At 40.7% G+C, this 18,268-nt stretch overlaps 1 protein-coding gene across 1 annotated transcript in view; it reads right to left on the bottom strand.

Annotated features, from left to right (window-relative positions):
* aff2 (AF4/FMR2 family, member 2) overlaps positions 1 to 18,268 on the bottom strand; it is a 130,696-nt gene that overhangs the window by 20,960 nt on the left and 91,468 nt on the right. Inside the window, exons 10-14 of the mRNA XM_070913206.1 lie at positions 17,224 to 17,261; positions 2,369 to 2,486; positions 1,062 to 1,167; positions 822 to 972; positions 481 to 696 (exon numbers count right to left, since the gene is read on the bottom strand). Of these exons, the coding sequence (XP_070769307.1) occupies positions 481 to 696; positions 822 to 972; positions 1,062 to 1,167; positions 2,369 to 2,486; positions 17,224 to 17,261 (629 nt within the window). The remainder of the gene's footprint in view (positions 1 to 480; positions 697 to 821; positions 973 to 1,061; positions 1,168 to 2,368; positions 2,487 to 17,223; positions 17,262 to 18,268) is intronic.

The raw sequence follows: 18,268 nt of genomic DNA, 5'->3' as shown, positions 1-18,268 counted from the left end.
TCGGGACCCGGCACTTATAAAATTGTAATTTTCTTACTATAAAAAAAAGCACAATTATTCAAATAGGTCTCCCTTAAAACTATTTAAAGAATGTTGTTCCTGGTCACTTGGCCACTTCCTGGTAAGATGAACATGGAAAAATCTGTATATATATGTTTATATGTGCTTATATACTGTATATGTATGCTTTGTTTTGTATGCTTTTAATCAGTCTTGCCTGACTCTTTTCCCTATCTATCCACAATGGAAATAATCTGTATGTCAGGACTGGGTCTTTGCTCTTTTGTATTTCCCTTTATTATTGTCAATTGAATCTATCTGTCGAATAACAATAAACGGATCATACGTTTTGTAGGTGTAATGGAAAAAGCGAAACAATCACTGATAATTTTACATTTGAAATAAGTAAGTCATACTTTTGGGATGCAGCAACTAACTGATGGTAAACACAGACAACATGTTATGTCCTCCCTTCCTTACCTATGCTGGTTTGCTCGGCTCCATGTCTGGTTCTGATTATCCTCCACACTGTTTGATCTCTCTGTCCGCCTGGGCTGTTTCTTCCCCGTGGTGTTCCTCCTCGGGGTCGTGACCTCCGGCCCTGACAACAGCCCCGGTGACAGCCTCATCTTTGACCTCTGGCCCTCCCCTGTGGCCTTCTGGCTGAGCTTGGCCTTGGCCTTCTCTCTGCCTGGGCTGCGGGGAGCAAGAATTGATTTTTCTTTTATGGTTAAAGACACATTTTTGTCAGTTGTTGCCTACAATTTGTCCATCATTCTGCCACTGTGTCATTCATTCATTCAACAGATTGTAGCTCCTACCAGAAGGCTCCCCTTGTATCCTTGTGTTCCACTGTTGGTGCAGCTGGAACAGGGGTGCTGTTGGATCCACAGGGCTTGGCCTTGGCAGCCGTACCCAATCCTGGAGCTTCACTCCTTGGAGAGAAAGTGTCCGGACCCTGGGTGATGGAGCCTGGGAAGAGGACCATTGGACCAGAATAAGTTTTCCAGATCAAACCAGACTTTGTTTTAGACACAGTAGATGTAACTGTCCATACCAACCTGCGCCATGAAGTTCTTGCTGTGGGGGAACCAGGGGTTTGGTTTGAGCTTGGACCTTATTCAACCAGCTGTCCAGCTGCCACTTGTTGGTGGAGGGGGGCTCGGGCTATAGATGGAAACACCATTTCCAGATTAGTTAGATATTTCAGAGCTAAATACACTCTGCAACACCTCTGTTTCATTAGGATGGTTGTATCTATAGTGTCACTGTTGCAGCTACATTTAATTTGGTCTGAAATGGAAGTTACAGATGTGATTTTCTTTGGTGCTTTAAAAGGGATTTTTTCTTGAAATCTTGAGACACAGAAAAGAGAACTTCTTTAAGTGAGATGTGACAGTAGCTCTATTCGATTTCGGCGTTGTGGGTTGTTTTAACATATAGCCACCTCTGTGTTGCGTGCTACTAAATGATTTTCTTTCTCCGCATGTCTCTCTCTTTTCTCTCAGTGGGTATAACTGCATAAGCCTATGAAACCAGGCAGCGTTGAACCATTAAAATAATGTGATAAATAATGTTATAATTCAGCTTTCTGCAGTTGGAGTTTTATGACTTTCAGAGCACCACCCAGAGACCGCGGGAAGAGAGCGTTTAATGTACAGGCCGTCAGACACACTGTGAAGTGAATAGTGGTGAATCAGGGGGAATAAAGAAAGGCAGAGTACCTCTGTCCCTTTATGAATTGTAAACAAAAACTGGAGACTCTTGTCGGAGCTGGAAACATGTATGACATTGTCAATATTTTTTACTGCCAATTGTTGAATGACTGCCTAATGATTGGGATTTCTGTAACAAAAGCTAATGTTATCTCTGCCTGTGAACCGGCAAAATGAGAATTAATATTTTAACTGTAATGACTGCTTACTGAACAATGGGAATGAGCCATACATTAAGGTTTATAACTATAAGATGTTACTTTTTAACTTATATCGTGATTGGTATATGCAGTTGGAAATATCTAGCTCTTGTTCCTACTGTATAGAGGCTAAACACACACTTATACTTAATACACTTCTTCTAAGTAGCTATGGGCCACAGCGCCTGCTAAATGATTGTGATGTAACACTGAGACGACCATAAAAATGTATATATTATATTAATTATAGAATAATAAATCATCTCCCAGAACTTGTTTTTTCTTGTATTTCTCAAGCTATAAAACATAATATTGATAATAATAATAATAATAAAGATTTTGAGTTCAGTTCTGCTTATGTTATTCATTCCACAAATTTCATCCATAAACTCAGATACACGGAGTTCACATAAACACACATTCCCACGTAGGGTTACACACTTGTGATCTTACCTCTGGAGTGTTTGTGCGGGAGGCCTGATTATACTCGCTGTCACTGGAGCTGCTCTCTGATTCGTCTGTATCCGACTCTGAGCTGCTCTCTGATTCGCTGCTGCTCCCTGACGCTCCACTACAGAAGAAAGACAGGAAGAAAAAAAAAAACCCCACATCTCTATTTGTTATGTGTTAAAATAAGTCACTCCAACAGTTGGAAAATCAAAGGGACAACAGTCTATCTTGTTTTGCTACAGTGTGACATGTTGATTCACTTCCGAAGTCCTCTCACGTTACAAAGACAGTTCAAGTTTCGCTACATCGATGGCTACTGTCACTACTAACGGTTACATCACAAAGTTTCACACATTCACACAGCAGACAGGGACGCCCACTCCTGCTATTTGATACTTTAAATGAACCAGCTGGTAGCTCTATTTGGCAGAAATGAAAAGCAAAAGGGATGCACTCTGATTCAACTGTATGCAGATGATGCACTTCATCTTCAAGAATGATCAAATGCCCTACAGGGGGTGATCAACCTCATATGCTCTCAGAATATACCATCAACAGGTCTAAATATGCCACACTTCCTATCTTAGAAAACCTATGGCCAACACTGAGTTGTTTCATCTTAATCACACTCTACCGCTAGGGAACATTTTTAAGAGTGAACATTTTACTTCAACTTAACTACCAATTTTCTTTGATCCCCCAAAATGTACATCTGAATAGATTAACCATTATTTCTGTCTTCTCTACACTCTACTTTTACAACTGCTTCTACATCATCCTAATTTCCTGAGCTTTTGACAGCCTGGTGGATAGTTCTCCAAATGAACAACTTACAAATGAAACCTGCATGTGTGGTAGGGAACGTTTTCTTCATCACATTTAAATGAAGCCCTGTCAGCTTCACTTACTCACTCTGCCAGTTCAGCCTCAATCAGTGTCAGGGTTATTTAAGGCACCTGCCGGGACATGGCTTCCTCTCTTGCCCCTACTTTGTCCTGTGGCTTTTGGTTTCAAGATTGTAGCCTCCCTGACAGTGTAGTTTGACTGAGTTTGACCTGTGAATGAGCCGAAATGCCATCCCCATAAAGTGGTTTGTAAGGCGCTGGACAAGTATCGTTGATTTGTTTATGGTGTATATTTGGTGGAGGGTCATGCTAATACAGTGCAGTCTCAGTGTAGCTGCTGTTTGGCTGGTGTGAGCGGTACAATAATATATGTTGCTATATTTTGTGAAGTGTGAGGTTGTTTGGCTTTTGCTCATAGTTCTATTTGAACAAACTGGTACCTGTTGGCCTGTTGGGGAAGCTAGTCATCCTGGGTAGTGTCCCTTTACTGCATATTGTGGCATTTGAAAAAGTACACTTTTATAAATCTACTTTTATAGAGTTGAATTCCTGCCTAACATAACTCAAAACATCACTATACTGACTTTCAACTTGAATCCATTTGTTAATTCCAGCTACTACTGTATTTTCACTTTATAGTAACATTGTTTTTCAGTGTCTTGTCTGCTCTTGTTACTTCCTGGGGTGAAATTCCCCAGGTGGTGTAGTTGGATGTTCATCTCATTCTTCCTCACCCTTACATACAAAATCTCCTATCCGCTGTTATGAGAAATAAGATCAAGATCATTCCTGATCTACTCCAACTGCCTAAATTAGCAGCATGTATCATGGATCTCTTCAGTAAAACGGACCACTCACTAGGCTGCGTAAATTAATCTTTGTTTACTTGCTCTGTTGTGTTTTTGTCTCGTTTCACCTATTAAAAAAAAAAAGGACAATAATTGAGGGAGCCAGCCACCCCGTTTCTGATTCAGTACAATGAAGCATCGGACACAGAATATAATAAATGTCTATTATTAAATGCATAAACACAGCCTTTTGAACCTGCTCGACTGTCTCATCCTCTCTGGTGCTTTGGTCGGCCTTGTGTTCATCCATCCTTTCCTCTGTGCTTTGAAATGGCCTCCTAGAGGCAACACACCCGCTCGCCCCGACTTAAGAATACACACAAACACGCTCGCACACACAGAAATTGCAATTATGTGTAGTTCTCTTTGTGTGTGTGTGTGTGTGTGTGTGCACGTAATTTCAGTTCAAGGCTGCCATCACAGCAGGCACCAATCTGTGTGAGCAGTCAAGCAGCAAATCCATCAACTGTTCCGCAGGCAACACACACACACACACACACACGGTGACAGATACTGTATGAAAGCAGTCTCTGCCCTGTTTTTCTTCTTCTATCATTACTCATCTCTTCTCTTTGTCTCTCTCGCTTTCTCCCTTTCAATTTCAATTAAATGTTCACCTCAGTTTGCTCTATTAGCATCACAGTTGAAACAATATTGGCAAAGCGTCGAGTTAAACTCCCTGTATACATGTTTGTGTGTGTGTGTGTGTGTGTGTTTCAGTCTTCCCTATGCAGACCCTCCTCCATGCAATCACCGCCAGTCGTGTGTTGGGAGAACATATCAAAGCGGCTTCAGGAACTGTTTTTGAACTAATATAAGGAAGCTAGTTAGATTCTGTTTTTACTAAACAATGCAAGTAGCCACGGAGAGGAGCGAGATCTGTCATCAGCATCACAATAGAACAAGGAACATAATCAGAGACACGATTCCCATCAAGTCAGCTATTGCTCACCACAATCAGCTTTCTCCATAAGCAGGAGAATTTCTTTCATCCACATTATTATTAGTATTATTATTTCTAAATAACCTGGGGAAATTATTGATAAGGCTGAGCACATAAAAAACTAAAATTGGCAGTGTATCATTGTATCACAGTGAGAGCAATACATTTAAAAATATGTTGACAGTTTTAAAATAGACCAGTATTGTGTTCATATTGGGCGATTCCGCACCTCATGATTTACGTCCACAGACATCCTAATTTCATCTCATTAAACATAATTGTTTTCAGATTTGTCCAGTATGAACGTTATTGTCTGGTGTTTCAAAAGTATAATATCTATTTTACTATAATGTATGTGTTGTATTCATCAGCTGCTATCGCCGCCTGATCCGACAAACTGATCACTGAGATGTGACGCTTCTTGGATCACGACTGAAGCAACATTGTCAGTCAGTCTTTTATAGTGAACAGCCGGTTCGTACATGGATTACTGGAAGACTGAGGTAGAGATGCCAGACAGATGGCGATGAAAGACATTTCCTGAACTTATGTCCCTGTCTGTTTTTTTATGTCCCTTAAAAGAATCTTTTGATGTGTAACTAAAGAGAGCCAAGAGTCCTGTGAGTCAGCAGCAGCTCTCTGTTGTAGACCCATTAATATTTGTAAGATACTGACCAAACTGTGGCACAACTGCAGTATGGAATGTTTTTATTCATCTTTTTAAATGGACAACTTTCTGAATGGACAAACAGTTGGAGCCAAAATATGTATGTACTTTGTGTTGTTGTTGAGAACAGCAGCAGTCAGTAAACACGTTTCCATCCACCTAAAATATGCGCATAAACCAATCTGAGTGGAAATGCCGTAACTTCGAGAAACAAAAAAAGTCGAATTATCACCAAAAAAAAGTTTTTATGCTTGGCTGAATAAAAGCAAAATGCAACAAAGTGCAATGGAAGGACTTCGTGTCATCATGACGTACATGAAAATGTGACTTAAATGTCCACTGAAGCTTCCACTGGAGAGACGAAAACCGCAGATCCGTGTCGGCGGATGAGGAGTCTGCACGTTCCGTTGCTCTGATTGGTTGTAGCGTCCAGAGGCACTTTGGCTGAGGCCGTTGATAACGGCCCTTGAAAAGTGAAAATGAACTGAGAAGTTCCAGACTAATTTACATTTGCGAATTGGCCTGGTGATGCCAGGCTATAACATTTCCATCACGTTTGCCACACGTTTTTGTATTTATTTTTATTGATATTTGACTGGCACTCCTTTAATTACATCATCTCATTGCAAATTTTCTGGAAAATTGACTACTGTTACACCAGGATGCCACCTCCAAATGGCTTTATTTTGACATGGACAGGCTGAACACTGAAGTCGCAGAACTTTGTCTCTGTTTTCTATATAATTACAACCAGATCACATGGTTATTTCCAGGAAAATTATAGGAAAATTGGGACTTAAAATAACAAAGTGTTACAATCAAATTTCCCAACATAAAGGTCTAAATGCTGTCTCTGTGCCCGCTACCCAGCACAAAATTCTGGAATACTGATTCCTGGTGGAAATAATACCAGATCTTAAAAATACTGAACCAATGAAATTGCCGAGCTTTTTAGTGCACAGAAACTCCTTCAAGGTCACTAAAATTAAAAAGATTCAAAAGAACATCACAGAAAACATGACCTCAGTCTGCTCAGTGGTAGCACCGGCCCTGGACATAAACATTCAAGCATATGTGAGTACTTATTTTTCAGACAAAAGCAGCTTATATAACAAAAACTAGCACTTAGTTTTACTGGAGAATAATAATCATCTGAGATTGTCCTCCACTAAATCCACATTGAGTGAGGGGGGATGTGCCGCCAGTCTAGACAGTGTATCACAGACGCAGTCCAACTGCTTCTCATAGTGCCACAAAAAAACAAAAAAACAACCCAAAAAACATTTGGTGGAAGCTTTTCATCCAAAGCACCTTATTGTTTGATGAGTGCCTACATTTTAACTCTGGGAAACAAATGACTTCCCCTGGTGGGCTAGCCCACATTGTCGATACGACATTTGGCAAGAAATCAAGGTGAGAGCAAACATCAACCGTGTCTGCTCTGTAGAAGTGTGCTGTTCTTCACTTGTCATTAGTGCTGGAGATGCTGGATAAAATAGGATTTCTGGGATTGCTTGAATGACTGAAGCTTGCTGCATGTAACTTTGTTTTCGCTGTCTTATTATTGGATGTTTACAACATGCAATGTCTCTTTTACTCCATGAGAGAAACCAACGGGTTGTCCATGCTATACAAAATCGCGCAAGGCACATTTAATGCATCTGATTATAGTCTTTTTATGGCGTTTCACATCATCCTTTCATTGGCCAAAAAAGATAAAATTGAGTGGAAGCGCGCGACGAGTCTATATTTCCCACACTGATGTGTTTGTGTTTTGGTTTAAATAGCATCGTGTGAAGTTAAAGGAAAGCGTGAGTGTCTTTTCCTCTCAATGGGATTTTCAGTTGAGTGCTCTCTAGCCTATTTTATTCTGGCAACATAAACAGTATGTGCTGGAGGAACAAGATGAAAGGAGATGAGAGTGTGTGTGTGTGTGTGCGTGTGTGTGAGAAAGCATTACATCTGGCTCGCTTTCCTCTTTTTTTCCTCAGGAATCAGCCATCAGCCGTCGAAAATAATTTAATGCCGTGGTTGGTGCCAAATTAAAATGCAACACCAGCTGGTGCAGACTGACAGACTGGCTTTCTACTGGACATTTCGGATACATTTCTGTGGAGTTTCGTTGAATGTAAGGCATATTAACTTCATCCAGGAGTGAATTTGCTCAAATTTCAACTATTATAACTTTGATGAATGACTCGATGGACGTCCAGTTGCTATTTGAAATATATTGTCCTTGTAGTTATGGTGAAATACATGAAAGGTAAGGTATTTTTGTATCTTTTATTCAGGTATACTTCTGTAAAGTCTTCTTTCCACCTCAGCTCTCATTATCAGACACATATTCCTTATAACCTTTGTTTCCCATTATATCTTATGTTTCCTCCTTCATGTATTTATATTCTCTTTTCAGCTCCATGTGTCACTGCGGAACATAATGAACTAAGGAAAACACATAATACAGACAGCATATAAACACTATATTAAAGATGATTTCCTCTTCAATGTCTCATACAGGTGTCTCTCTGCCTGTTCTTTATTGTACACATCAACACGAGTCTTATTTAGGACGCACAGCCTTCCCTCTCTATTTCCTGCGCGCACGCCTGTGTCAGTGTTGCATAAGTAACACAGATAAGACTCACAAAATAGCCTTTGTCAGATCTTCAGGCTCCGGCGGAGGCTTTGGTGTCTGTCTGTTTATTTGTGTGATAAAATCACAAGCACAACAGGGGAAATGAAAGCCTTACAGCCTTGACAAAATGATCTGTTGGTTTGATATGTCCAGTGGGCCCCACAAGATCCACACGACACCCACATACTTACAGGCTGCCGCTAAGCTAGCAGCCACACTTTGGTGCACAGCGACTTACTCAGCTGCCAGTATTCACGGTTGGCACCACCGCCAAGGTCAAGTGGAGAACTGGCTGTAAACAAACAATGTCTTCTTACAGCGCACCTGAGAGCTCCCTGAAAAAGACTGGCGCGTGGACGAGTTCCCTCACGGTGTCAGTAAGAGGGAGCGGCTTCTGGGTCACTGAAACGCTTCGGTCTTTGTCACCACTCTCAGGTTGTGTTCAGTCAGACATCACTACTGCGTGAGAAAAGTCACTCCTCTCATTCATCTCAACGAGGCAAGAGCGGAGGGGGGGGGGGGGTGCAATTCAACATCATCTGCCTCGGCCAACCAAATCCGCGCAAACACCTTGCGATCATCCCGACAGAGGATAGAGTGACTTAGTGATAGCTGTCTCTTAATATTATAAACCGCTGTGCAGTGATCTATTGCTCAGACTGGACTTCCTGGATCATATCTCATCGTCTCGTTACCTAAGAGTCACCCACCAACGCAGCCCCCACCCCGCTTTTTCAACCCAATGCTGTTTTCAGTCTGAAAGCATGTTAATACATTATGAGCTCCAACTTCAGAGTTCTCTAATTGAAATGAAACTGACTGATATTTTGCCTTATTAGCCTGCTAACTAGCAATTTAGCAAAGCAATCAAGATTAATACTCAAATAAGATTACCAGTCAGCACAAATTTGAACTGCGAGTCTGTGTTCGACTACATTTCCTGCTCCTTCCACACCGCCCCATCTCGTCAGTCCTCATCACATTTTACTTGAATTGAACTGAAATCTATGGAAGCCGAGAACGGGAGTGCTTGCAATTATTTCTCTGACGGCGTTCATCTCGAGATCCCGGGTTAATCTATCTCGCGGTCTTCTCCTTGAAATGACAAGGACTGAGCCGAATGTTATCTCTTTCTGCCTGTGTTAGACCTCGATTGAATTACAGTCTGATGCGTTAATCAATAATGGGCACTCCTTGATTTGACATTTTCAGCTTATATCAGTTGCTGCAGTTGTCATGTCACCATCTATGCTTGCTGGCACGGCACTGATCTCTAATAAACATTATAAGTGGGCTAATAAGGGGAAACAACCTTTTGTTTTCTGGTGATAGCGGGTGGATCATCTCTTGATGATCTTGAGATAACGAAATAATTAACTTGTGATCCTGAGATATAACGGCATGAAAAATAAATTGCAAGCGCGGCAGTTCTCGGCTTCCATAGAAATCACTTACATTGAAATGATTGGAATTCGACTTTGCTATCACTGTTTAAGCATGTACAAAGAAACACTGTCCTTTAGTTAAAGGTCCAATCTGCATTTTTCAGCCATATATATTACAGGTATATTGAATGTAATTGAAATGATGACAAACATATCAAACACTGATGCTTTTGAAAATTACTGATGTATACAATCCGTTTATAGACATTAGTTAACTTACATGTAGCTGATGTCGAGTGTCAGTTTGTGCATTACAGCACAATCCTGTGTGATGAATTTTTGGTGGGATCCTCCACCGTTGGTTTGTATTTAGAAAAGATTTAGTCTTTATTTTTATTTAGGAATGTCGCTTGTAAGTCAATTGCATTTTTCTTCAAGCTGCGCTTTGTGTCAGGTTTGCACTGTTCTGCTTCTTTTGCACCAATCACGACGCGAGAGCTCCAGCGCTGCACCACTGGACTGCTGCTGGCTCATCACGACACTGCCGTCTTCTCCATCTCACAGGACGTGGTACTGTGGCAGGTCATGGCTGATGTTTACACCTTGCTCTTTAAGACCGACTGCCTGGTCACCTGAGACAGGATGTCACGACCATTTTCCATCTTTGTGTTCAGCCTTGACATGAGCACATTTCTAGTCTACCACCTGCATCTATTGATCGTGTCCTGAAGGTTCTTGCCGAGGGAGGCTCTTCAACCTCCAATGCCCTTGTTATTTTCTTTAGAGAGTATCCCTTGAAGCTTAAGATGGCTCTGATTTTATATTTCATCCAAGGTATTTAGAAAAACATTAACAGGATGGCTGCATTTCTGATTATACTTGACCCAAACAACAATGGAGACTATTACAGATTACAGAAACGGTTTCTTTCTTCAGTCTTTCAGCGAGTTTTGAATACAGCAGCTTCAATATGACACATATATAGGGCTGTAGCTACTACTGAGGTTCAGTTCACCTCCTCTGTAATATGACATATTTAATGACATGAAAGAGTTCACAGTCTACAGTCTCTCAGCCAATTACATACCTGGCAGGGTAGAGAAGGCCTTGAACCTACATTTAGACCGCAATGCAGGAAGACAACATTTGCAGAAAATATAATAGAGCAGTTACATGAACAAATACAATTTGTAAATTTTGGGATTTTTGTAAATTTGTTTGGTGGCTTGTCAAGAATGGATATGGTGGGTGGGACTGTGCCAGGGGAATTCATGACATCAGTATCTCCAAAATCCTGGCTGTGGTCCTGCATACATGAATGTTTGATTATACTCTTCTGTCAGATGAGTCAGTGATATTGATGTTTGCAGCGATCACTGGTTATGTAGTGTAAAAATATACTGACTTATTGTATTTAGACGGTAAGTAATTTTGTCCACATATCCTGGATCCTTTAATCATTTATACATACGGCACTGTCCCATTCCTCATGCATGATTTCAGGAATAGAAAAAAGATATTAGCATCCTATAACCATTATGTTTTCCTCCGGGGTCCATCTGTGTTACACTGTACGGCTCAGTTTGGACTGTGTCACCATTAATTAACCAGCAGGAATTGAACATAAGGAGGACAATCAACAGACAATAGACAGTTACAGCTTCTTTTTGTTTTTTTCTCTCCTCCCGATCGCTTCAGCTGGAAAATGAATTGATCAGCCTCTAAAAACAATGGAGCGGATGGCTCTGAGCCAGACAGGCCACGGCTCAGATAAACTGCAGTCAGCGGAGACGAGATGTAACAGAGTGTGAAGCGGGAGGATCATGTTGAAAAATGGCATTTGTGGTCACGCGTTCATATACAGGAGGTAAATATAGGCTCTTAAAATGAGTGAAGAAGTGCGTGAGACTATGTAGAATTATAAAGGTATTATGGGACTGTGAAGTGAAGATGTGGAGGCCATCTGGGCTCAGTTCATCTGTCATCTTATCATCTGCCTTCAGCTCGCTGGATCTGCCCTCCACTTGGCAGGGCTTCCCGCTGCACAGCTGGCTTTACAATCTCTCTCTCTGTCTCTCTCTCAATCACTCACACTCTCGTGTGTGTGTGTGTGTGTGTGTGTGTGTGTGTCTGTGCGCACTCCAGTATGTGTGTGCGTTTGTTCGCAAGCATACTCGCATGAGTGTGCTTGTTTATCTGACTCTGGGGTGCGTGTTAACCTATGATATGTGGAGCATTTTGGGAGGATTTATGAAATGATTGCAGTTGCTCTATTGCAGTCCACAAAATATATAAAGCTATTTGACCTCCTGACAAGGCACTGTTGTAAAATTGTACCAGCAGCGGAGGAATACCATTCATATATCTATCCATAATTACATTCCAATCTGTGTGTATACATAGTGTGTATGTAATTATGAACAGGGCATTATAAATCGCTGTAAAATCCTATGTGTATTTAGCAAAAACCTTTACTTTCAAAGGGTACAGGTTCACCCATGGGAGGGACTAAGACTATCTACTCAATGAGACACACCTGAGCCAGTCTGATACCTCTGTACCTGATGAAGAGCAAATTTGGACTTGAAGTGTTGTACTTTTTCTGTAGAATGCTCCCCCTAAAACTTTATTACAAGGGAGCATTCTACAGTGTCGCAAGCAGAAATACAGTTGAACTCTTCCAGTCTTATGTTTTCTAATGTGTTGCTAGTTTATTATTATGGGAGCAAATATGTTTTCATGTACTGTAAAACAAAAGGGAATAGTCTATATTTTAACAGGAAGTACAGCAACTGGTACGACTTGTACGGGTTGCACTTCCGCTATCCTTACTTCCTGTTTTCATTCTGGACTTCATCAGAAAAGTGTTTTCTCATCCCATAATCACTCCGAACAAATCTGCTTGCACACTGCACTGAGGTTTATTGTGTCATTCGTCAAATTAAACATTCCATACAAAGATTGTGTCTCGTGTATCAGACAAAAATCATACAGTGCATTTATTATAGATGGTTGCCTGTGTGTCATACATAATGCATTTCAAGCCTGAAAAATAAAACTTTTTCACCTTTTCACGAGCACAGTTGCTGATGAGTTCCAGCATTCAGCATTGCTGGCATTAATGTGTGTATATGTGGTTGTGTGTGTGTGTGTGTGTGTTTGCCCGGGGCAGTACTGTGGGGAAGGCTATAATAGGTTTCCTTCCTACATATGTAGTGTAATGCTCCCTGGCAGCAGCAGGAGCGACAGTGTTTGAAGAAGTGCATCACATTTGAACTCATGTCACACTTGATGCTGCTTACCCTGTCTGTGTTTTTAACCTGCCAACACGTTTGTATTATTGATCATGATCGTAAACACAGATACATTAAAGTGAAATGATTTATTGATTTCTTTTTCAGCAAGTTTGCGCTCCTGCAGTGAAATGATTCCAGATAAATAACGGATCAACAGTCAACTTCTGTGATGTGTCTCTGGTACAAATGCTGTATAAGTGCTGCTCTCATAATACTAATGAGTAAAGACTTTTGTCGACATTTTACCCATAAACCCATGCTGTTTTAAGGTTATCACCACCTGCTTGGAAGAGGACTGAGAATGCATCCAAGGTTCAGGGGGTCCCTGGGGTATCTCATTTCAAAGGGCATCAATTTCACCAGGCCAAACAAACCAAATTACAGAAGTAAACACTCGAGTGTAAAAAAAAGAAAAGAAATTACCTTAAAGGTTAAGTCACACCAGCTTTTAACAGCCACATTTCAGGGCAAACTGAACCTGAATCTGCACATATCTTTTGTTTCATCTTTTGTTTGCTCTGAAACAGAGGAAGCTATCGTAGCTTAATAGCTGTGTTGCACAAACAACATTTATTTCTACAATTACAATTTAGCCCCCTCTGTTGGAGTATAAACTGCTCCACAAAAGAGGAATAGCTTGCAGTTATGAGATAGGAGACGGCGGTACAAATATATACGGAATAAATTGTGCGAACTGTCCTGTCCGAGCTTGGACAGCTGTTGTGTTTTTTTGTTATTTCGTTTCCATTAGCCAACTAAGTGTGTGCTGAGTGTGCTAAGACTGGCTGACCTCTACCTACTCCATTGTCTATGTATGAAGAAAGCCTCAGGACAAACAACTTGAAAAAAGCTCACACGGTCATGTGTTCACCTCAATATCTTGTATTCTGTTCAACGTCTTAGTAATGCTATCACTCCTAAAACAATTAGAATAACAAGACAAATCCATGTAACCAGGCAGTTACACGGGGAAGCAGATCGCTCAAAGATGTTAAAGATTACTGAGCAGAGATATAAAAATGATACGGTCTAATATACACTATGGTGGGATGGATGGGGTGGGTGGTTGTGTGTGTGCGTGTGTGTGTGTGTGGCAGCAGCATAACGATTGGTATGTGGGTGAGATTGTCAGGGCAAGGATTTTTTTTTTTTTTTTAATGTGTGTGTGTGTGTGTGTGTGTCTGTATGGATGGTGTGAGGAGTGTGGGTGAATGTGCGTCTGTGTGTGTGTGTGTGTGTGTGTGTGTGTGTGTGTGTGTGTGTGTTGCTCTCCATGGGGGATATAGCCAGTGGATCGCTCGCAGCATCTCTAGTCCCAGCGTCCCCGCGGACATGTGTGTGTGTGTGTGTGGTGCTCAGTAGATTGGGCTGCAGAGTGAATGGGCTCATTAGCGATAGCAGAGTAACACATGGCCTGGGGCACACACAGACACACAGCACACACTCTCTTTCTCTCTCTCTCTCTCTCTCTCTCTCTCTCACACACACTGTCTGTCTCTCTTTCTCTCTCTCTCTCACACACACACACACACACACACACACAGTCACACTCCAGACTTGCATACTAATGCCTTCAGACTGTGAAGACAACGAGCCTCATTTATAAAAGATTCTTATATTCTTATGCACCAGTCTGTGCTTTACAACACATTCCAAGCAAAAAAGAAAAAAGAAAAAAAAGAGATGAACTCATGAAAGATTGATCTCGGTGCCAAAATCAGCTGTTTACATCAATTATCTCCAATGTTCTGTGATGTTACAAATGCAACTAACATTTTTTTTTCCTAATGATTAATTAGGTGACATGTTCCCCCAAGATGTTACAGGAAGACAATAATGAACCACAATGTGTAGCCCACACAGAATGTAAGTGTGGGAAAGACAAGACAACTTATTATGTACAGTTGTTCATCTACATTGTCTCCGGTTTGTTTACCTCTGTCTAAAGAACAAATTGGGAGCAGCAAGAGAACTTCATGCTTTGCTCCATAAACAAGATGCTGAAGATTCAACCTATCTGCTTAAATGAGATTCTGGTGTCAGTACAGACGTTATATTATTCAATATGGAATAATATTGACTCTACTTCCTTCCTTTTTTTTTTTTTACAATGCTCTAAGCCTGTGTTGACATCACAGTATATGAGTTCTGGGTAATGAAGTGAAGACAGTGCAACTAATACGATGAAAGAAAAGTCTTCCAACATGCGCTACAGTAGCTCCGGCCCCCCTGCTGGAATGATTGACGAGGACGACAGGCGTCTGCCTCACGCTCCACTTCGAACGATGCTTTCACTGATCCTGAAACTCCTGAAATATTTTCTGCTCTGTCACAGACAACCAGATGAATTATTGGTACGTTCACCACCAGATCGAGTCTCGATTGTTATATATTGATTTTAGATTCCAGAATAAGATGCTAGGCTGCTACAGATGTGCCTCTTTTGTCTGTCTTTTTGCCAAACTTTAAGAAGCAGCAGTGAATCTGGTTCCGTGTTAACGCTGACTTAGACCTAGTGAAGTGAACTTTATACACAATATAGGCAGTGGTTAAAGAAGTGCTCAGATCATTTTCTTAAAGCTGCTCAAATTGATATTTTTATAATAACAATAGATCATGACCACGCGTAAGGGCCCGCTGGTAGTGATAAACCCACAGAGAATTACCACCAACTCTGCTGTTCTCCTTCTTTTAGCCTCTTTCAGCTCATTGTTTTTGTTGACTCTCATCGCTCTCGTCAACTGTGTTTTCAGCAGCAGCTGTTTTCAGAAAAGAAAAGCCCTGATAAACTCACTGTACACTCCCTGCTCAACAGCAAATGGCACACAGACAAAGTGAGCGACTAGCTGGTGAACACAGAGGAGCATTTAGCAGCCAGAGCTACATATTTCCCTCAGGAGTCGGAGGAGACCAAAAATAGAGCTAAAAGAGGAGTGACAATTGGACTGCAGGTGGACAGAAACACGACGCTAATGTAGCTCCGTATCTGATGAATGTGTAAACACTTTGCCATATCAACTTTATGAAGTAATACTATGTCAATGTTGTGTTTACTGTTTGTTTCCCAAGTGGCCAAAAATCAGCTAATACAGGTTTAAGTAAAAGTAGTAATGCCACATTTATCATTACAAGTAAAATTCAAAATTTTACTTAAGTGAAATTACACACATTATCTGCAACATATCTTTAAGGTATCAAAAGTAAAAGTGATATATGCAGCATTACACTGTTACATATATTATGTAATTGGAATGTATTTAAATCATTTAACATTTAAGTCGCAGGGTTGTAAGTGGTGGAGGTGGATCTATTTAACTGTTTTATACACTGTCGGGCTGTTTAATCAAAAAAATGCATCACATTTTATAAAAAGGTGACTTTTTGTAATCTGCAAGATATCTTGTGACTATAGCTGGTAAATAACTACAGCAGACTAAAAGTAAAATATTTACCTCTGAAATATAGTGGAGTAGAAGTAGAAAGCAGCATAAAATGGAAAGTACAAGTGCCTCAAAACGTTTTACCTCAAAGCAATATTAAAGAGGGTTCTGCACACTTCCAAGTGAGTTTGATAGAAATCCAACATTAGGACAAAGCTTCACACCGCCTCATATGTTCCCCGTATGCTCTCTGTTTTGGAGGAACGTCAAATGTGAAATTTGTGCTAAGCCATAATGAGAGCATTTAGTAAAAAGAGGGCAAGGAAAGCTTTCTCAGTGACCTTCTATCATGTGTACTTGTATGATGTTTTGATGCTTCATCCTTTGAACCACAATCCCAGGTGAGGATGCAGAAACCCTGTTCACATGTGGGAAGATTAATGCGCCAACCTACAAATAGTGAGTATAGAGGACATCTGCTGCTCCCTAATTTCAAATTTTGTGAATCCTAATTTCACAGAGTTGAGTGTGTGAGTGCAGGCTGGTGACTGGGGTTATCAAGTGGGCACCTGCCACCGCAGATGCTTCAGCGAATTAGAGCCACTACACCTCCAGAAAGCTTAATAATGGTTGCATTTGCAATAACCTTCAAACGGTACTAATCCAGGCAAGAATCTTTGATCCACACTCAACCTCAGCCTCTTCATCCTTTAGATACAATGCGATATTTAGTCAAACGATAGATCTGTACGCACAGCTGGTATATATAACAGGTGAACACCTTTGCTCTGTGTTGTTGCACCACAATAGATATAATAAATCACAATGTTACATCACAGAGTTTGGCTATTTGTCTTACCTTACGGCTGTGCCTCTGGCTTTGGGCTTGTCAGACACCTGTCAATACACATACACAGGAACTGTAAGTTATATTAATATATGCAGTTTAAATACAGAGTAGGTGTCAATAACCCGGGAACACGGGTACATTTACACTTATGTTTCGCAGACATACAGGATGTGTTTCCATAGCATCAAAGTTTCTTTATAAGTTTGCCAGTTTTGGCCATTAGTGGTGATATGGGTAGGTGTGATGGAATATTAAGGCCACTATTAGGATAAAAAAAAAAGAGATTTTGAGAATGAAATCATAGTATTTCGACAATAAAGTCATAATTTGTCAAGAAAAACGGTGACCATTTAGAGAAAAAGGTCATATTTAGAGTAAAAAGTTGCAATAAATTGAAAATAAAGCCATAGTTCTTCAAGAAAAAGAGTCACAATATTTGAATCTTTAATATTGAAGAAAAATCTTTGGAGTCATTATAGAACAGTTAAACAACATTTTGGGGGTCTCATAAGTCCATTTGGGCTTTGCATGACACAATAAATGACATAACTGATTGACTGCCTACTATGACAAACAATAATAATAACATATCCTATATTTATGGAACCTTTTTTCAGTTAGTTAGGTACTTCACAGGGAATGAGGCCTACAAAATAAATCACACTGCACCAATCGATACAACTTGAAGACATTATCCAGCTTTTCCCTTTCACCCACTTCCAGAGAACCTCCGCTCCTCTGACCCTCACTTTTCTCCTCTCGATCTGCTCTCTTTCTGTCCCTCTCTCGCTCCTCTAAGACAAGTGGCTTTCTTTTCATTAAAATGAGAGAAAACCCTCCCTATTTTCTTTACCTTCCCTTGTTTCCCCCCTGCCCTCCGTCTTCACCCCGTCTTCACCCCCATGCCTCTGCTCACTCCTTTATTTCTATTCACACTTCCCCTCCTTTCAGTAAAAGAATGAGGTGATTAAGTTTGCCAGCGAAGCACCCCCCCCCCCATCTTCTTTTCCTCCCTCCGTCAACTCCCGGGTCAATTTTGTACATGACTACATCA

Source organism: Enoplosus armatus, chromosome 10, assembly GCF_043641665.1.
Source record: "Enoplosus armatus isolate fEnoArm2 chromosome 10, fEnoArm2.hap1, whole genome shotgun sequence".
Taxonomy (NCBI): Eukaryota; Metazoa; Chordata; class Actinopteri; order Centrarchiformes; family Enoplosidae; genus Enoplosus; species Enoplosus armatus.
This window is presented reverse-complemented; position numbering and strand designations above follow the sequence as displayed.